Raw genomic sequence first — 21,507 nt, 5'->3', positions numbered from 1 at the left:
CCCCGGCCCGTGTGACGGGTGAAGCCATTACACACTTTCCTTACGACAACGGCAGCGGAGCCGCTAGATCCCTCCCCTAGCGCAAACACCCGCCCCTGTGCCCGGCTGTGTCTATACGTAACGAGAGCCCGCTCCGAGGCCGGGCTCAGCGCGGCGAGCCCTGCCCGCCGGGGCGCCGGCACCCAAGCGGTTAAGCCCGGCGGGGCCGCGGCAAGATGGCGCCGCGCCGCCCCCGCCCCCGTCCCCGCCCCGCGCGCTGGGCACTCGCGCGGCGGCCGGCGCGCGCTGCTGTCGCGCGGTGATGAGTCACGGGCAGGGGCGCGGCGCGGGGGCGGCGGGCGCGCGGCGGGCGGCGCTGCTGCTGGCGGCGAACATGGCTGGCGTGGCCGACGCCGCTGCCTCTGCCGCCGCGCCCGGCAGCGGCGGGGACGGACGGCGCGGCGGCGCCCCGGAGCAGCAGGACGGCGGCCGCGGGGAGCCCAAAACTCTCTGGGGGAGCAGCGAGCCGCGGCCGCCTGGTGCCGGCCCGGGGCAGCCGTCTCCGCAGCAGCGAACGGAGACGCTGGGCTTCTACGAGAGCGACCGGGGCAGGAAGAAGAAGCGGAGCCTCTCGGGTGAGCGGCGGCGGCGGGGCAGGGGATCTGCGCCCGCAGGCCGGGGCGCGTGGAGGGCGGCGAGGGCCCCCGGGCCGGGGCGGCCCCCACGGGAGACCGGGGTGGCCGTGGCGGCGTTGCTCGGGGCGGGAGGCGCCTCCGGGGCGCGCCGCCAGCGCTGGCTCCGTACGGCGCGGCCCGGCCCGCCCGAGGGGCCGGGGCGGGTGCCTGAGGCGGGGCTGAGGGCGCCGCGGCCGCCCGCCCGGGCAAACTTCGGCGAGCGACTTCAGAAAGTGCGCCGGGACCTCGGGGGCCTGGGGAGCGGCGGCGCTCAGCCGCCCCGAGGGCGGCGGGCCGGGGCTTCTCCGCCGGCAGCGCTGCCTCCCCGCCGCCTGCCCTGCCGCCTGGCGCTGAGCTCGCCGTGCCGGTGCGGTAGAGCCTCTCGGCGTGACGGCTTGTGTCCGCGCTTCCCGCACCGGCACCTTCAGGAAGGGGAGCGGGGGCAGCGAGGCCCCCGTGCCCTGCCGCGCAGCGTGGTAACGGGTAGTCGCCAGGAGGTCTCTAAAGGAGGTGGGCGCCATCCGTGGAAGTGCTGGGCGCTGCGGTCGGAGCTCCGGTGGCGGGGCTGCACGCCCGCCAGGAGCGGCGGCGGCGAGCGGTTTCTGGTAGGAGCGGAGCGGGTCAGAGCCGGGCCCCGTTTCCTGAGCCCCCCGGGCCGGGGGCTGCGGGCCGGCCTCGCTCCGTTGCTGAAGTACGGGGAGTGCTTCGTCCTCTTGGCGGTTCCCGTTACACACACACAGCTATAAGTACAGGAGTCTTCGCGCCTACTGCTGAAAACGGCGGTTCTCTTAGAGCCTTGGAGTTACACGCAGAGTATTAGAAGTCATTTAAACTAAATGTAGCGTACTAAGGATTTTATAGGTAAAAATAAGGGAAAATGTCACGGCCTTCGCTATCGATCTGCAGCTGGATTTACATTTACGCTTGACCTGGTGGTTTCAGGTATCTACAGAGCAGTTTTTGAAAATAGCCCTGCCTTTTTTGTAAAAGTTGTCACTCGATGTGGCATGGTTGATTTAAGTGTTGGTAAGGTTTTTTATAACTATTAGCACCTAATTTTTAATTAAGGGGCTTGCCGAAAATCTGGAAAGTGTTCAGTGGTGTTCAGATTTCCAGGCTTTCTGCCTTCATGTTGGTTTGAATGTGATACCACAGGTCTAATCGAACACAGAAAGAGAAAAACAGAAGTTAGGATTTAAGTTAAAAACACTGCCAACAACTGAATCCTTTTCTTGTAAGTTTTGCAGGTGCTGTGTCAGTTTCTGACCTGGGATGTCAGAGTACCTGCAGCATCATTGACTGCAGTCCTGTGGTGTGGATGGAACTGACTTAATTTCCATAGGTTGTAAGGAATTGGCTTGATTGTAGTATTACATATGAATTGTGTTATGGTGAAAAAGCAATGGTCAACACACATACTGATGTGCCTGAAAGACATCTGAACAAATAACTCCTTAAAAAGTAAGGAAATGGTTATAGGTGGGTGGGTGTGATTCCTAACTATATTCCAGCAATCTATTTTAAATTTAAAAATACTTTAAAACCACTGGCACTTTTTGACCCTTCAGGACAAGAAAACATTAGAAGAACAGGCCTCTCAATAGAGCAACTAAAAATTCAAACTCATCTAATGGTAGCAACATATTAAATAATAGAGGTAGGGTTTTTTCATGATGGTAAAATAGGACCAGTGCAGCACAGATAAGTTGTTTAGAGGAGAAGGAAGTACTTAAAACCAAAAAAATCTGTGCTTGATTTGAGTGTTTGTGGAAGAAGTGTGTATTTAGGTTTGATGGGAGTGAAGTGAGTGCCTGGAATTGTTGCTTTTAGGATTAAAGTTATGATTATATAACAATAGAAACTTATTGAGATGCAGTACATTTAGTATTTGCACAAATTTTCTTTCCGTTTCTGGTTAATGATTATCCTTTGTGTAGCTATGCATTGAAGTATAACTTTGGTAAATCATTATGTTATTACCCTGAAGGAATTGGTGGCCTTTTATGTTTTGAAGATGCCTGTACTTTTCTGTCCTGAGGTGGAGAGATAAATGAGAATTCTTTGAGCATTAGGAGTATGCTATCTGAAGAGTTTAAATTTAGGCCTCAGTCTAAAACTTTCTGATGGAAAAAGAGGGAAATTTGAAGTAGGGAACAAATTTGAAGTAGGAATTAGTGTGTCTACTCATTTTAAAAATAAAATGATGCTTTGATAGCAGAATTAAGCTGTTTTTCAAATGCTTTATTACTCTGTCCTGCCTCGGTGTCTCATGCTGTTTTCCTTACTGTATTTTTCCTACAGGGTCAGCCACTGATGCGTTTCACAGTTGGTGCAGACCTAGGGCAGATGCTGGGTGGCAGTAAGTGCTCAGAAAGGAGGTGGCTGACCAACTGTGTACTTCAGTGCATCCCCTGTCACTGGAGAGACTGCTTTGCAGTCACAGTCTGGAGCTTGTGTATTGATCAGCCTCAGTTACGAGGAGTGATTATCTCTTAATATCTAGGGCGTGAAAGTCTAGCCAGCTGGAGGAAACTTAAAATCATTGGTTTTTCAACAACAGGCCCATAAACCAGTTTCTGTGAGGTAAGAAGGAGTGAGAACAAATAGCTTATTGGTTAGAAACATAGAATATCTCAAGTTGGAAGGGACCCGTAAGTCACTTTGTGGTGGCTGTCCATATACATCTGTTTACTTCGCAGGAAAGTTCAGTTGTTTGAGATGCGTTATCTTTAAGTTAGAGAAGGTTGATTGTCTGAGGTGTAAGAAAATGCACCTGGGCAGTTAATTGGTGTCTTCATACTTAAGGTTATCTCTTTTTACTTTTTAAACAAGAAAGAATTGGGTAAACCTAAAAATGGTACAAGTCATAGTGTTACAAAGGAAGACTCCAGAAAACAAGTTTGCAAGAGATCTGAGCAACAATTTTGTGGTATGACCTTTGGCCTTATTTCACTGGAATGAACTTTGATTGAAACTTTACATGTAAATATTAGGCTTTTTACTACTTATTAAACTACATGTTGGCTTTGTTTGTTCTAAAATAAATACCTTTAAGGCTTACAGTGGCTTTGGCCTACTTAATAGTAGTGGATCAGTAATGTATAAATCATCAAAATCACTATCCAAACAAGCTCATACAGGGAAAAACTGTTCAGTTCATGTAGTTTAAAGCAAATGATCACTTAAATGACATAGTAACAATGCATAATTAACCAGCAGTCAGTGAATTATATAGCTGTGATCAGTATCAGCAACATGATAAATTGCAATAGTAGATATACACAGAATGTTAATACACCACCACAAACTTCAAAATGCCCGTTTGTTATCCCCCCAAGTTCTAATCAGACTCAGTACATGTGCCCCCCACCCAAGGCAGTGTAGGTTATAAGCACAGCCTTTCTCTTCTGATTCTTTCATGCTTCTGTTTGGGCTGATTCCTCATTCGCTTTAAAAGTCTGTAATTTTCTGGCTACTCTTCCAGCTAGTGGTCTTTATAGTCTTCAGTGTAATGAATATTGAGAAACCACTGTCTTGAGACAGTTTTGGGTGAACTTTTCAGACACAGCATCTATACTTGCATTCCTCTTGACACTTGTTATCTAGGCAATTTTACTAAGGGTGTTTTGCAGCCTTTTCCTCCGCGCAAAAATGTGGAGTGTTGTACCATGCAAGGCCCACCCCTACCTCCAGTAGTCACTAAGACTTTGATTAAAATCTGACTTTTAACGTGTTCTTGTGTCATGATAAATGCTCTGTAGCTTTTCACCTATGTAAGTGATTTCCATCTTTTGGATGTTGTGTGAACACTGAGAGTTTGTGTTTTTAAATGTCAACAATAACGAGAAATCTTGAACTTTATTGTAGCGTTTTGTCACTTCTGAAGTGTTACCAGGAGGTGGTAATGTCAGACCTTGTCAGTGAACGTTGAAGTTTAAGCTCAGCCTCCTTGTGGTGACAGTCTGAATTTTCATCATTATAATTTCATATTTTAACTCCTTTTGCAAGACTGCTTTGCAGCAAGCCATATGAGTTCACTAAACATAGGTCAGTCAGCCTTCGGCTTACTTAAGTATAGCCATTAAAATGCAGAAGACCTGTATGTGTGTGATGGCTTGTCAGTCTTGAAAGACTTCAGTCTGATCACCATTAAATAGCATCATTAAAGCATGCTTGTACTGTTTGTGCACCACATCACTTGGGATCATGTATCCGTGATCATTTTGGTCTTACAGAAAGTTCTTTAACATAAAGGACATGTTGCTAGTGTTGCTGAGAGAGAAAATAGCTTAAGTCTGAAACAGTGCTTAGTAAATTTAGGAGGACTGTCAGTATGTTAAGGATTAGATCTACTCAGTGTATTGCACTCAGTGTAACTACTTTGAGTAATGTTTTGGAGAAATGGGATGTCCGATGAAAATGGTGGCTGGGAAAATAGCTTGTTTTGTTTGTCGGGAGGCAACAAGGGAACGAGTGTCGGACTTGCTTCTCATACAGCTCCTTCCACACCAAGTTCTTTGACATTCTTATCGCAGTCAGCAGAAATCTTCTGGGTTAGGTATGATGTAAAGGAAACATAGCAAAATGTAAAAGCATAGCGTTCTTCTTGCTTCTTGGAGGTTATGCCTGAAGTGTCTTACACTTGTGTGTGTTCCCAAATGTAGATCTTTCATTGCTGAGATTCATCAGTGCTGAGCTAACAAGAGGTTACTTCCTTGAACACAATGAAGCAAAATACACAGAGCGGAGAGAAAGAGTATACACATGCATGCGGATACCAAAAGAACTGGAAAAGGTGAAGTATACTTTAAGATTTGTTTTAATTCAGAAATGAAATCTGTGGCATTAAATTATTTAAAGAAATATTTATTTCCAAACAGGTTTGCTACTAAAAAAATTTAAACATCATAATGATTAATTTTCAGTGTTAGTAACTTCAACATTTGTGTTTCAGGGGGTTTTGCCTACACTTGCTTGTTGCTGCTGGCAACTCCTGTTATTAGCAGAGATGGACATGACCAACTTTCAAGTCCAAATGATGATAAATTGATTCAAATATAAAGATGTCACTGGTCCTGAAAGGAATAGTCAAAATAAAACTTTTTACAGCAAAATGTAATTTTATGTTTAAAAAAATATTGTTTTAAAGATTTTTCCAGTCTAAAATGTTTTGAGGGTGGAAAGATTTCAGTCCTTTAAAAATATGGTGATGGATGAGTTCCTGACTAAGGTTTTTGACTTAATTTTTATAGCCTTCTATTTTGCATCTTGCCACTTAACTGCATCTTCTCTCCCTGTCACAGTGCTATGGCCTTTCCTGGGACATTCCTGCCACCTCCTTTATATCAGCTTAGATATAATTGTGGCCCTGCAGTGAGCCAGTTCCAATGCTGTAACGTAGACGAGAGTTTTATTCTGGCTTAACCGTTTTGATTAGGGAGGCAGCAGGGATATGCTGAAGGATGATGAGTAAGGCAACATTAGTAGTAAGGTTTGGCTATGCTGCAGAGTAACAGTAATATTAAAAACAGTATTGCTGAAATTCTCAAAACTACTAAGTATAAAGGTACGTGGTAGGGCTATATCAATTTAACTCTAAACTGTATTGAAGGAAGAGTCTCGTTTCACTATTCTACTTTAGTCTCCTGCCTTATGCATGCTGCCGGTTTTACATGAGCTGTGGTGCTTGTTGGACCATTCTGAGAGTTAAATTGGCTCATAATTTGGCAGTGAATGCTTCACATTTCTTGCTTTGTTTGTTCTTTGCTAGGATAGTGAGCTGACTTGCTCAGCCAGTATTTTTGAGAATCCAGTGCCTGCAAAAGGGTGGAAGGGGAGCTGCATAGCTGGGGTTACGGGTAGAAAGATGAAAGAGTGGGGAGGGAGGGAGAATAGCATTCCCTTTGTCAGCAGCAGTCAGGTTCCTCCTTGAGTTGAGCTCGTCCTTGGATCATGATGAGACACGGTTTTACAAAACTAAATTCCCAGTCAGTTACTGCAGAGAATCACAGAATGAATGAGGTGGACCTCTGGAGACAATGTAGTCTTAAGTTCTTGATTAAAACTGCATCACCTACAGCAGGTTGCTTGGGACCAGATCCCACTGGGTTCTGAACATCTCCAGGGGTTGTGTCTTCCCATCCTTACTTTTCACCCATTGCAGTTTACAGTGGAATATTCCAGTTACAGTGAAGTCTCAGCTGAGTAATAGTAGCGGTTCTACATCACCTCCATTTTAATTATGTAGACTATTACATGTTGTCTCCAAGCCACAAAAATTATTCTGAAGGATCATCGCCGTAGATTTCCAATAAAACTTTTAGTGTGAAAGAACAAGTGAAGGCCAGCAGCCTTACGTATTAATAAGATTGATGCTGTAAATTGTGAAATTGGTGGATTTTGCATGGTAGGTCAAATTTCAGTCAGTACTTTGAATATGAAAGAATATGAAACTGAGTAATAAGCAGGTGGATTTTAAGTGATAATTATCTTTTTACACAGAGATGATGAAATAAATTTGTTAGTTCTTTGCATGAGCTTAGTCCAGGTTAGTGTACATACTAGCTACATCAAATTGAATCATCCTCATTGAAAAAGTATGAGGATGAGCACCTAGAATGCAAACTAAGTAGTGTATAGGTCATCACCTATTGGAGAAATCACTTGACCATGTGATTGAAATGTCTGCTTAATTGAAATAAAGCATGTGAGACACTAGGAAGGGAAGAGAAGAATTTTCTTAATGGTTTGCAGTGTTTACTACCTAATAGTGTAATTATAGACTAGGAATGAAAATCATAATTGGGTGGAGTGAGAGCAGATGGAGTAGATTTATCAAAGCCTAATATCAGAATATACTCTTCAACATGCACTTCTTACCTGTACGTAATTTTAGAGGGGGGGTGATGTTAAAAGGGTAGTGTTGTTGTTCTTTTTTGTTTATTAAAAACTATCTAGCTTCTCTATAAATGGTGTCTCTGCTTGAGCTTTTTGGTGCAGTTTCAGTGGAAGCTTTTCATTGTCATAGGTTATATATACTAAATTCAAAGGTGGTCCTTGTTCCTACTGTCTTAAGGGAATACTTGTCAATTGATCTCAAAATTAAACTTAGCATTATTTTGCTAAAATATAGTTACTATGGTGGAAAAACTCTGTAAGCTTTTCTGTTAGCTTCTCAGTATCTGGAATGCAGCAGCAAAAATAATGTTTACAGAAATGTGTGACAGGTTCAGTGCTGATTATATTTCAATGGGCACATGCAGGCATGCAAGTGGAATGTAGAAAAAAATGGAAAATGAGGACATTAAACAATAATTGCAAATATTAACACAAGCTTATAGAACGTGAAAAGTCATGATTGCAGAGAAAAAGTCTAAATGAAAAAGAAAACGCAGAGTTGTTTTCTAGATTATAAAGATGCCCTCAAACAATACAGAGGCAAAATGACAGGATATCTTTCTATTTTGCTTGGACTAAGGAATTAAAAAAAACAAACCAAAACAAAAACCCAACGAAACAAGCCAGGGAAGATACATGTTGAGCTTCAGTGCTTGGATATTCAGCACCTGGTTTAAAAGTTAGCAAAGAAATAGGTAACAATGGTATATTAAGATGCATTGCATAAGGTCATCTGTTATTTGTAACCACTGCTTCTGATAATTTTGAATGAAAAAACCTCTACTGAAATTTTAGGAAATGGTATTAGAGGTGAATGAGTGAATATCAGGGAGGACACATTAATGTTGTGATGGTATTGAAGTACAGACTGCAGAATCAGTAGAAAGAGTATTATAAGGGAAAGCAACAGCTCAGAGATTATAGCAGTGCTTTTGTGCCTGACTCAGTCATCTTATGTGGCTTCCAGATAGATGTACTGGCGTGTACTCTGTAGGATTGCTTTCAAAGTTACAAGGATGCATGTGGACTAAGAGTGAGAGATTAGCTCATTGGACATTGAACCGGCTGTTCCACAAGCTGACAGAGAAGGTAGTTTGAAAGGCAAAGATTTTGTGGGAGATAAACCAAAGCACAAGTCGACTACTGTTACCTCCCACCCTGCCCAAAACCAGTGTTTTCTTTTCCCATCAGCAATACATAGAATTTTCACATGTAAGTGCATATCTGTCATGGATGGGTAGGCTTGCTTAGATGTTGCTGGTCTTAATTGTGTAGCCAGTTAAGGTTACCTTTTTGTGTGAATTTCCTTGCAGGAAAAAAACACTAGCTTCTGACAGAAGCATGCGAGCATATGCCTAAAGTCCCATTCAAGTAAATCTTAGATACATTCAAAAAGCAGATAAAGAAGGAATGTCGTGTGGGGAGAGTCCGGTGTATAAGAGCTTTCGAACTGCAGAGTTTAGGTCTAGCTTAGATATCGTAGAGTTGCTTGGCTTGTGGCTATAATGGAATGGCTTTAACTGTTTCTGTGAACTAAGGATAAAGCATTTAAACTAAGGGCAGTTGGAAATTTGCCTCTTCATATTTCATATTCTTCTTTGTATAGAAAAGGTTGATATTCTCAGAAGGAGAACTACCACAGCTGTAATTAGCTGTGCAATAGAAAATTTAACGAAGTAAAAAAAAAATATATGTATATATATAGTTTATATAAATCTATTATAGGTAGATAGAAAATGGCTGAGCACATGTACATACAGCTCTACTTTTTTTTTTCCAAGGTTAACATTAACTTTTGTAACATTGGAGGAAAGTCACCATGGCAAAATGAGCTGCTGGTTATATCCAAGTACGATTCAGTTCATCTGTTCTATAAAGACTGAGTTTGGTGAGCCATGGAGGTCTGCAAAAGCCTTTGGTGCAAGAGCTTGTGGTGCAGAATTTTTGCTGAATAGTCTTCCAGGTGCATAGCATACTATTTTTCTTGCAGTCCAGCTGATTTAAACAAAGTGAGAGTATTGCGCCTATGTGATGAATTAGTCTTAAGTAAATTTATTTTTCATAAAATAATTCTTTATAAACTTTTTGTAACTCTCTATAAACTACTAATATACTTCTGTTTTATTTTTGTAATTTAGTTGATGTTTTTTGGAATCTTTTTGTGCCTGGATGCTTTTCTGTATGTATTCACCCTGCTTCCTTTGAGAGTTTTTCTGGCAATGTTCCGGTTCATCACTTTGCCTTGCTATGGCTTACGGTAAGTTGATTCAAGAGAATAGTGTTAATACCTTTAAATAATGTTTCTCTGTTCATCCATGTGCTTGATTTTATGGCCTTTCAGTGCTGTTTGAATAACTAGTGATTTCTTCCACTGTAAAATAGCAGTTCTGGTCTAACAGCCAAAGCAAAGGTGTGCATGAGACCTTTAAGCTTTGCCATTAACTGTCATCGTTGTTTCCTTCAGACACAACAGGTTGATAACAGCACTACTTAGGCATATTCAGGTTAGTAACGGACAGAGATGTAACCTTACCCTGTAGTTTTGTTCTTTTAACTAAAATCTGTTTGAACAGTGGTTTAAGATTTATTAGACTTGAGTTAATGATTTGGCTCATGTCTTTTGATAGGCTCCTTTGTATCGGAACAAAAGTTTGATTATTTTACAACAGAAGTTTTCCTTATTTCCACAGTCAACTTTGCCCAAAGGATCCCCAAATAAAATGTGTTATTTTCTTTCCTTCAGAGAATCTTAGAGTAATTGCACGGGGCTGACCAGAATAATATTAAGAAATTCTAGATCTTAACTCCTTCTTTTTTGTTCAGATCAATCCTGAGAAGTAGTTGCTAATGCATAGGATTTTTGGTTTGCCTTTCTGGCATAGGCATCAAAGATGGATAGAATTAATTTCCCTCATAAAAGTTGCTACTTCATGGTAAAGATAATTATGCAAATCTTAAGTGTAGCCTAAAAGAAAAAGAGTATTTGTATTGATGTTGTAATTTTTCCTTGAATAAATAAGGACTTCAGGGTTTTCATTCTGGATTTCCCCAAACTTGAAGTTGATTTATGGTAGCTGATAGATTTATTTGTTTTAGTTGCTTGCATTTGCATTATTAATAGTCTTTCATATATGAAGTGCTTTTATATGCATAGTTTAGAATTTATGTTCTGATTAGGGTAAATGCTAATCTGTTTGCATAAAAAATAATATTTAATGTATAGTCTTAAGTTAGTGTTTGTACTTTGGTGATGCTTACCATAGGCACTAGGTGGCTATGTTAAGCCATAGTCTCTAATGTGTTACGGTGCTGTTAATTTTGAGCTGAATCTCAGACTTCCATTAGGTTAAGAGAGTTTGCCTAGCTGTGTAAAAAAAAAAAAAAAAAAAAAAAAAAAAAAAAAAAAAACAAACAAAAAAAAAAATTACAGCTATTTGGTTTTAGCCTGATGTCAAGTCAAATTTTCTGCCTATTTTAAATATCTGTACGGATGCTATTGCTAAAATATTAAAATTCAGGTAAATGTACTAATTTTGTGGGTTTAAAAAAAGTGTTCTTTGTTTATAAACTCAGCTGTGCTTTTGAGAAACAAGTTTTCTACTTTTCTGAAATTACAGTTAAAAATGTGAAAGACCAGTTGCTGTTTTTTGGGTATTGTTCAGTATATTGAAGGAAGTGATCTTGAAAATACCATATACACTCACACGTGTATATTTAGGTACATGCACCTGCAATGTTAAAACAGTCTGTTTGCTTGACAGTGTTTTTAGTGTGAGGCAGGACAGAATCCACTTTAATCTATTCAACTTGACTGTGTTAAGTATAAAGTGTTGTCAGGTAAGATGCGGTGAAACTGAGATTATCTTGAATGAAGAAGGCTTTGTTTTTGTAACGACTCCTGAAGCAGTTTCTTTCATCGCTGTTTCCTTAAATGTTTGTGGAATTTATTGCCCTATAATCTCTTTATTTGTTCACTACTTGAGGCTTTATCCAAATCATGGATGTTTTAAAGTTTGTGGCTTTTTACTGAAAGATTCACAGTTCATGTTTATAGTATGTAATGGAACTTTTTCAGTTGTAATGATTCTTATTTCCAAATATTCAGAGCCTGCACTTTGATATTTGTTTATTTATTTCCCTAGTTAGGCTGATTTGATTTATTATGGCAAAAAAAACATTCGGGGATTTTCTTCTCGCTCAGGAAATGTTTTTATGTGTTTGTAACAAAACAGAGTTCAATAGGTAAAACATCTACAATTACAAAAGGTACTTACAAAGCAGGTGGCTGTTTTATCTTTTCGCTTGTTCTTCCTCACAAATGTCAAGTAAGTTTTGAGAGATGTGACTAGTTATTTGAACCTGCCACATCATATTCCATTCTGTGTAGTAAATAAAAGTGCTCCTCCCTTCATCTTGACTTTTTTCTCAACATCTGAGGGAAGTGATTGAGCAGTGGGTGTTCTGTTTCCCCTCCAGTTTTACTCTTCCAGTCATTTATTTCCTCTTAACTCTGTCTGCTCTTTGCAGTGTAGAAAAAGATTATGTTACACATTATTTCTTTTAAACAATAAAACTACATTCCATGTAAGATCGGCTAATTCCTGTCTATGGTATTGTGTGCAGTGCTTAAAGGTAGGGGGAGTGCTTTATAGCCTCTTCCACATATTTTAAAATTCCTCTGAAAGGGAGAAGAGAGTGCTGTATCTTAAGGGAATTTGTTTCCTTTTTCTGCCTAAGCACTGTAAGTGCTTCAGTTTGGCTGCTAATTTGTCATTCCTTATCACTTGATCTTTCCTTTTTAGTAAATGCAGTTCTGTGTATTTGTCAGAGCTATGCTGGTGTTAACATAGCTGTTCTAAAGAGAGAGACTCTAAAGCTTCGAAAACTTAGTCACAAGAATCCAAGATTCTGTCATTAAGTAAACTGCTGCTTAAATTGCTGTGGGCAAACTGGCAGGGGTTGAATAATCACATTGTGCTTTTGGCAGGTGTACCTTCCTTACTGCTGTGCTCTGTAAATAGGGTGCTCTTAAAAAAATTAACAAACACATCACAAAATTAAATTACATCCTGAAATTACAAAAAAAAACCCCAACAAACGTCAGCTGTGCAGTATTTTCTTCCATGTCATGGAAAGAAGTTTCCTAAATGAGTCTCTTCAAATCTGCTCTCATTTTATTTAAATATTCTTTGACAACATAAAAGCATATACTGTGCTGGAACAACGGATCTAAGGTAGAGAGAGAAGTGGACATGTTGGAGTTCTCTTTGGAATTGCAGTCCTTGATAGGTTCATAAAAGTAACTATACCTGTAGTTGAAAGATACGGTTTCCTTTTACAATTTAGGCGCATTTTTTTATTAGTACCTTAGACCCAGAGATTCTGGGCAGGTTAATATCTCTGCTTGCTTTAAAATACTTTTATAGAGCCAACTTTTTGTTCTTCTTGAAAATACGTTGCACACCAGTAAAAGCTCTTGTGGGGATGTGTAAAAGCTCTTGTGTATTATTTGAAAAACACCATGATGTGAAAGCTAAAATTGTATGTTAGTGAGACTGATGGGACTCCCAATCTAATTATGCTTAAAGGCATTTTACATCTTCTCCACAATGCCAGTATGGACTTGTTACAGAAAGTGAGACTAATTTTTTCTCTCCAAATTCTAGTTTTCTGAAGAAAATAGAGAATTAGATTATGAATGTTCTTATATCTGAAGATTGATTGACAGGATCTTTAAATTTCTTCCATATAGAAATAGATATAGACAATATATATGTTCTGTGTTTTTCTTTTACTCAGTTCTCTTTTCCCGGAAATAAGTGAATTTAGATCCTGTCAGCAATAACATCATTAACTTCAGTTTATTATATATACCTCTTAAAGTTCCCATTGCCCTTGTGTGAAATCATAGGTTTACCCTTTCCAATAGGAAGTAAACCGCATTACTTAAAGAAAGAAACCTGTACAAAGAAAGAATCTCAGAAAGCAAACAAAACAAATTTACTGGTGTTCTTATTATGAACATTGTTTCTTTGTTCATACTGTCAGGTATTAAATAAATTTGAGCCTCAGTTGCACTTATTCTCAAGCCTAAATTGTGTTGGTTTTTTTTTTTTTTTTTTTTTTTTGTAAGGGCTATAGCTGTTAAATGCATAAACTTCCTATTGTTTGGTTAAATTGAGAAAGTAGTGCACCTGTTCACCAAAAAATGTGGCTTTCTACCAACCAAAAAAAGGGAGGTGCACTCAGTATTTTCTGTAGTAAACTCTCAGATCAAGCACTCCTTTCTCCTCTCCATAACAGTGCATAGCGTAGCAACGTTACAACCTTCTCTTTCTTTCTTTCTTGTAAATCAGACCGAAGGGAAGAGCACTTTCACTTCCTTTATAGGATGGAATGTGGTGTCACAGGGATTCCTCCTTGGTGAGTAAATCCTGATTTTCTTTTTCCTTCTATGCTATCAGCCAAATTCACACATCTACATGTAATCAGTAAAAAGCCTGATTACAAATGAACAGTATCGCTCAATTAACCGACATAATTCAAAGGAGTAACCAACACTTAGTTTTAATAACCAACACATGAAATTGATTCAGTGCTATTTATGGTAGGTATATTTTCACATGTAACTGCATCACTGCGGAAGTAGTTTGTGAACCTAGTAGATTTAAAACTTTTTTGTTTATTATTACATAGAGTGCCTATGGACCAGTTAAGCCCGATTAAAAATAGGGTATCTTGGAAACACTGTAGCCCCTGCTGTACTTATAGTGCCTTAAGCTTTTTTACATTTATTCTAAGTAACACTTCAGCCAGGTTCAGAGCTCTGTTGTTGTGTGTACTGCAAGCAGGTTTTTTGTAACGCTTAATGTAAATTTTGGCGAGTTCTGAAAGTTCATTGCCAGGTATCTTAATACTAGACTTGGAAGTTGATTCTCTGCATAATAAAGTACAGCACTTCAGCATATGTTCATTTACTGACTTCAGTTATAGTCGATTCTTTTATTAAAACAGTAGAAGCTTAATGAAAGCTTATTCTAGTTGTCACTTATTTGAAACCTCATTTTTTTTTTTTATTTTGAGACAGCTCTCATCGGGGCCTAACAGCAAGGTTGGTTTTGTTTCATTCTTAGCATGGTCTTGTGCTGTGTTGTGTGCATGTAGAGACTTTTTATTGTTTGAAAAATGAAATGCCATCTAATCTTGGCAAACGTGGCTCTCCATATCCTAGAGTTCTTCATTTGGGACATACTTTTACCATCACTCACTCTGTAATGTCTCACAGTTTTACAACAGTGAAGTCCTGCATACTGTAAACTATATCTCTTAAGTCTCAAACTGGATATTAGATCAAAATGGCTTTTCTTTCCGACACCAGACTTAATTCCAAACTTGAACATAACTGTAGGAAAGTATTTCCAATAGATCAGTACATGCATTTTGAAAATTCTTAGTGTGTAGTTGTATAGGAAGGTATATTCTTCAGACAAACTTGCTTGGGCTTTATTTTCCCTGACATCTTTTTTTAGTATGCTAACAGGAAAGCATCCCCTTATGTGTTAATCTGATTATTTTTTAATGCTTCATATAAAATGAGAAATTTACCGTGTCACAGTTCATTAATGAAGGATACACTGAAGGATTAAGACTTTGATCAAGACTAAATTATCTACCTGTAAAACAAAAGCCCACAGTTCAGTTTCCATACAAGTATCTGTGATGTAAAAATGGAGAAAGAAAAGATATCTAAACAAAACATTAACTGGACCACCATTTCATTAACAGTAATATATTGTTAATTAATATAAACCTCAGTGGTTGTCTTAGCTATTTCAAAGTGTTAACACTGAATAAGTAATAGTTAGAAAGTTTGCTGTAAAATAATTGCTCAAACTTGTAAACTCGGTGCTGAAACACTTCTTCAGTGCAGTGCACCTATATAAATGAAAAGGTTTTTTTTAATAGTGTGAAGTACAATAATATTTCTAGAATAATACATATATATTTTTAAACTCCTAAGGTAATAGTATGCAGGTGGTTAGGTTCATTATTAAGATATCAGTCTAAAGCATTATTGCAATGATAATGTATTCATATCTTTAAATTATTGTCTGTGACATGAGCATTGGAAATTTTGTTTGTGCTCAATGATGAAGGAACAATCTGAACTATTTGGACAAGACTATATTTAAGGAACCAATTAAAAATGCAATAAGCTGTAAATCTAGTTCCTGTTGGTTTAAAAAAAAACCAAACAACAAAACAATCAAAAAGCAAAAAACTCTACAACGTGACTGGAAAACCGAATGTAATCAGACTAGTGAAGAAATGAGTAGCACTAGAAAGCCTGAAAAAGTAAAGAAGTTGTATGAACAGCGTATGATAATCTGTGCAGAGTTAAGTTTAAAGTGGTATAATCAGAGCACTTATGCATCAGATGCTAAAGTAGTTAAGTACTCAGACAAGTGTACTTATCCACACATTACTTCGTATACTATATAGTGAAAATACTCATTTTGCAGTGATGGTTTTTGAAATGTGTATACCACAGACTACTGGTATTTTTTAGACTTTTTTTTTTATACAGTAAGGACAAATTTGTGTGTGTTGCGGAGTGCATTTTATGTTCCGAATGGCTTAACCACTTCAGATTCAATATGCAAGGCTTATTAAAACACTTAACATCCTTTTTTGTTGGGTATTTTATTGGAAGTCGGTCACTTGAGCAAATTTATGCATTAGCTATTTGTGGTTTGTAACATATTAAAGCCAGATATCAGTAAACTGTGGTTGATTTGTAATAATGCTCTACTTAATGCTAAGTTATTTTAATTGTACGTTTGTTGGAACAAAAAAGAGGTTTGTAGGGTAGATGCCAATACACTGAAAGCCTTGAACTGTTAAGGGAAAAGTACTGTGAAATCCAACATGCTGGTCAGTTAAAAGTCACAAACATTATATATTGGTAGTATGACCATTTTTATGGTGGTGGCCTTTGTGAATGATTGAACCTCGTGGTTTTCAACCAGTGGATGGAGACAGAACTCTTATTACTGTATGAAATGCAGATCATGGCCTCTTGTGTATGGTGTTAAATAGATGTACCTTGAAAATTACAGCAGGTCACTAGTTACTTAAACTTCCACTTGTCTGAGGAGACTGAATATGATGAACACTTTTTTTTCACACCGGATTTCACTGGGTAGCTGGTTTATGTATATTGAAATTAGTTTGATTTTTAATTTTGTAACATTTAGAGTGGATTATGTGGACGTGTGTCACAAGTAATCATGAAAAAAAACCAGGGTTTTTTGCTGTTGTTCCTAAAATATATAGAGCAAATTTGTCGGTAGCCATAATATTTTCTTCAATATTAATATTTAATAGTAATATTTGATTCTAATTTTATAGTATTTTAATTCTATAGAATAGCAAAGTAAATATTTCTAACTTCTTATAAGGAAAGTTGCTTGGCTTTAGCTTTCTAAAGGGGGAGGACATACGCAGATCCAGTGATTTTACTAAGCAGGAAAGACTTGGATTCACACTTTCTAAATGTGTCTCAGGGCAGACAAGCCATAAAATGGAAAGCTCAAAGCATGAGTATTAAACCTTGAGCTTATGAATTGTGCTGAAAAAAGTAAATTTTTTTCTAGTAACAGACTAGTTTTCTGAATTGCTAGTTCATGGTCGATGTCAGTCAGTGCACTGTATAAATTTTGCCGTAGTTTCCCTTCCAGCTGCCTCGAACAGTGTGTGATAAACATTGAGCTTGGCATGCTTCTCCTTTTGTTAATTGACTGGGCTGAAACAGAAGCATGCTGTGGTGAAATGGGGAGGTATAGTAGCAAGGCTCACACATCTCATATTAAAATTAATAATAAGCTTGTATATCCCCTTAAGCATGCATTTGTATAATTATATTTTGTGGAGACATAAGAGTTGGTTTCACTGGAGATTTTCTGTCAATTAGTAGATGGAATGGTGAATGTACCCAAAGGCTGAGGAGTTTGAATGACTTATTAAGTACATGCTGTAGAATATTGAAGTCCCTGTGTGTTATTTTTTCTGTATGGCCTTAATTTGCTAGTTAGTGTTGCAGTGTGAGAGAGTTTTATCTATAGAGGAATGCTTGGATTTTTACTTTGAATTTGTGGAGGTTGAAGGATCATCCCATGTTCAAACCGCTCAGTGTATTCAGCAGTAGTAATAGTAAAGCAATACAAGATTTTATGTGGCGGGTAATAGAAAGAATGAATAAGCCTTACTCTTTATTATTAAGGTACTTTGGTGTTTGAAGTTTAATTTTAAAAAATTGATTCCTTGGTAGTCTGTACAGCTAAATGTGGGAACTAGAGGCTTAGTGTAATGAAACCACTTAAAATTGTGTAAAGAGCATCTTGAAGAGCATGACTTAGAGCAAAAATGTTAAAGTAATAATGGAATAATGGCAGAAAATAATCAGGTGAGCAGACAGAAATCATGTATCTTAATAAGGTGCATTTGAAGGACAGTTCAAATGCCCTGAATCCGCTTATGTACTGCTGTATGTGAGATGTGAAACTTGTAATTTGAATTCTGTTCAGCTATGTAATCAGCTAAATTGTAAAACAATTTACATAACGTTATTTCTGGAATCCAATAGGATATTAGAGGAACTGCATCTTGGACAAAGGCTCTCATGATATTATCTTTTAAGAGCAGAGTTCACTAAAGCCAGGAAAGTGTTAATATTTAATTTACTTCTGCAGCATCACTGTATTCATGGGATAGCTTTGAAGGAAAAAACAAACCGATTTCTGTAGAAAGATCCTACTCCTTGCTGTTTCGTAACCAGAGTAATTAAATATAAATTAAGGTGGTAGTTATGCTCTTTATTTTTCTACTTTATTCACGCATGAGAAAAAACGCCCATAACTAATTTCCATGTGAAATCTTTCCCTCTGTATTCTGTCACACTTCCTGCACAACTTTAAAAATATAAAGTCTTTTGAAATGAGCTAAGCTGTTTCAGCTTCTCATATCTCTGTTCAGTGGTTTCTGGAGTTGTACAGTAGCTCAGTATTGTCTAGTTTTACCTCTTGGCTTCTTTCAAATGAGAAATTGAATTGAAAGTATTATCAGCACTATGCTATGCTTTTCTTGACCTTTGTCTAGTTGTCATAGCTTGGCCAATACTGGCTTTTTTCTTTGTATTTTTTTGAGATTCTCTAGTCTTCATGGTGCAGATGAGTACAGAGTTACAAATTTGTATGTGATACTAATCATGAGGTCTGATTAATCAAGATTGTTCTGGAAGTACTTTCCAGTATTGGCACTAAGTAGTTACTGGAAGCAATAAATAGAAACATGTATTAAGAAATGCAGAAAATGTAATCTATGTAATGAGTGAGCTAAGACTTTCTTACAGGCTTAAAATCACATCAGCCTGTGTGTTTGTGTATTAAACAGTTTAATGTGAAGGATAGGTATGATTTGTGACAAATACAGCTTGAACTAATGTGAGCCTGATCATATACTAAAACTGCAATGTTCGGTTCACATTGATCACATCGTTTCATAACTGCAAGCTTTGCAGTTCCGTGTATTTGCCAAAAGATGACAAATCATTAGTCTTAATCCATTTACTTGATTTTTATTTTTTTTTTTACTTTGTAGGAAATAATTATCCCTATTCCATATTATATTCAGAGCCACACCTCGAAATCCTTTTGTAAATGTTCTTAGCCAGAGCAGAAAAGGATTCTGCTGCAATAAAAGTGCTTTTGTGGGTTTATGCAGTAGTTACGGTTAATCTCTCTCAAGCGGAAATATGTTAGCTGTAGGACCATAGATTACTTGCCTAGTCAATATGAAGGAGTCTTTCTTAGTGCACAGTGAAAGAACATGGAATATATTGTAAATGCTAGGATATTCTTACTCATTTCTCTACCTAGAAAGCAGTTTTCTGTACTCAGCCTCTGCCATAATCCCTTGTACTGACTAGGGTTTAGGGGTGCTGACAGCTCTTCGGTCATCAAACTCAGTAAAATGAAACCATGGGGATATTTTTGTGACTTCTTTTAAAGATGTGTTTTGAAGAAGTAGTCTGCTGCTTGTGTGTATGCAAAGCACAAGAAGCTATTGCAGAACTTTGAATAGAGCATTAATAGAGTGTATTTTTAGTTAAAATGTCAGGGGGAAAAATGGGAGTGTTTACTGCATTTTTTTCTTAGATACACAGACAATTGAGAAATTAAATCCAAGTGGCTTTGAGAGGTAAAATTCTCTAAAACCATAATTTGAATGTACTCTGTTGTACAAAAGCTTAATTCCTGTAAGGCACAGCAGTCAAGTGTACTTGATCTGACCCTTTTGGGCAGCCTTTGAATTGAATGATAGCGATGCTCCGTTTGTTCAGTACACAGCACGTTCTCAAAATGGTTCATCTGTCCAGTGTACAGGATGCGCTGTAAGTTTGGATGCACCTTCATATGGCGTTAACTCTCCTGAGTTAGTTTTTGGAGTTGAGACCACCTTTGGAAGAGCAGTTGTGCTCTTGGTTATGTGTAGTCTGTTCTTAGAGTTTGTATTCACCTGTAATGGTCACTGTCTGCTTTTACATCACCACCTGAACTGGTTTTACTCTAGTGAATGTAGGTCATACTGATGAAAATCAACCTTAATAAGCAGAAGAGTGATAGGGTTAACAGTACAGAATAACTGCAACTTCTGACTGTAGTGGTGGTTGGGCATCTTTGATGTTTGTAAGCCAGAAAACCTTTAACATTATAATTTTCAGTCTGTATTGATTTGTGGACATCAAAGCATTTTCGTGTGAGAATCTTTCTGAACTGCTTCAGAAACTTCATAAACAGGTTCTACTTACTAGTGCATTTCGACAAGAGACCAGCCCGTCATTAAAACTGGTACCTTGCCGAAGTTTTAAACCATCAACTTTTGAAGTGGGTGTCTCTCTTGCTAGTCAGGTTTTCTCTACCAGGTACTGACTACTTCTCTAGTGATAAGAAGGCTGGAAGGCTGAAGATGGTAATTTTCTGAGTAACAAATTCTGATTCTCTTTTTGAAATGCTAGGACTTTGCATTACTGTTGTGGAGTAATAATGCCGTTACCACTTTATCCCAATCTATATCGTGGAGTATGAGTGTTGGCTGACTCTTACTGAATGAGCATACTTCCAAAGTTGAAGTAGGTTGGAGAAGAAGGAACGTGCTGTGTTGCTCGGCATTATGAGTGGCAATCATAATCATGGGCTTCCTTAAATCCTATAGATGTTTCAATGTATGCTAATATAGTTAAATAAGTATAATCATTTAAGTCAGATGTAGTTAAATAGGGCAATAAACTTTCAAAATATAATTTTGCAGGTTGGAGAGCTTGCATTTTTTGTGTGTGTCATGCAGGTTCCTTAAGTAGCAGACAACTACTGGATATGCTAGAAAAGGGACACTTTCAGTTTTCATGAACTTTGCAAGATTGGTGCAGTTCAAACTCAGTTCGGGGGGGTAAAAAGGAAGAAAATTCACAGGCTTTTTGTCAAGGACTTAGTCTGAAATAAAAGGTGGTATGGTTGCTGTTACTGGATGACTTCTGAGAGCAAGAAAATGTCTCAGGGTGAGAAAGCCACTCTAAGCAGTTCTGTTGTGCTAGACCAGGTTGAATTCTATTTTTCAGAATATAATTAATTTTAATACAGATTATGCAGTAAAAAGTACAGAATAAAAGGAGCAATTGCTCTCTATTCAAAGTGTAAATACTGTAAATCTGAGTTCCGCAAGTTTTCTTATGCGCACGCTTTATTTGCCCATTGTAGAATGACACTGTGGTTCAGTGTTACGATGCATTAATGCTGTCTTCAGGGGTTTTGTTTTTTTTTTAAATGGAAGACAACAAAAAACCTGAAGTATAACACTCTAGCTCCAATGTTGTAGCTGGGATTTTTTACTTGTCTGCAGA

The 21,507-nt window shown here is 38.5% G+C and overlaps 1 protein-coding gene across 16 annotated transcripts in view; it reads left to right on the top strand.

Moving 5' to 3' along the window:
* The first annotated feature begins 155 nt into the window (after positions 1-155).
* Positions 156-21,507, top strand: part of TAPT1 (transmembrane anterior posterior transformation 1) — a 49,812-nt gene continuing 28,460 nt past the window's right edge. For 2 of the 16 annotated variants that reach the window (XM_080404969.1, XM_080404976.1), the window contains exons 1-6: positions 474-614; positions 5,318-5,448; positions 9,332-9,513; positions 9,689-9,807; positions 13,907-13,973; positions 14,634-14,661. In XM_080404969.1, coding sequence (XP_080261095.1) covers positions 5,378-5,448; positions 9,332-9,513; positions 9,689-9,807; positions 13,907-13,973; positions 14,634-14,661 — 467 coding nt within the window. In that variant the 5' untranslated portion in view covers positions 474-614; positions 5,318-5,377. Of the gene's footprint in view, positions 615-701; positions 1,596-1,621; positions 2,115-2,142; positions 3,237-3,260; positions 5,212-5,317; positions 5,449-9,331; positions 9,514-9,688; positions 9,808-13,906; positions 13,974-14,633; positions 14,662-21,507 lie in introns of those variants that run through there. The other 14 variants (XM_080404977.1, XM_080404980.1, XM_080404978.1 and 11 more) reach the window with 14 other exon arrangements.

Source organism: Falco punctatus (genome assembly GCF_963210335.1).
Source record: "Falco punctatus genome assembly, chromosome: 1".
Lineage (NCBI taxonomy): Eukaryota > Metazoa > Chordata > Aves > Falconiformes > Falconidae > Falco > Falco punctatus.
The sequence above is the reverse complement of the archived record's forward strand: the minus strand, read 5'-3'. Positions and strand labels throughout refer to the sequence as shown.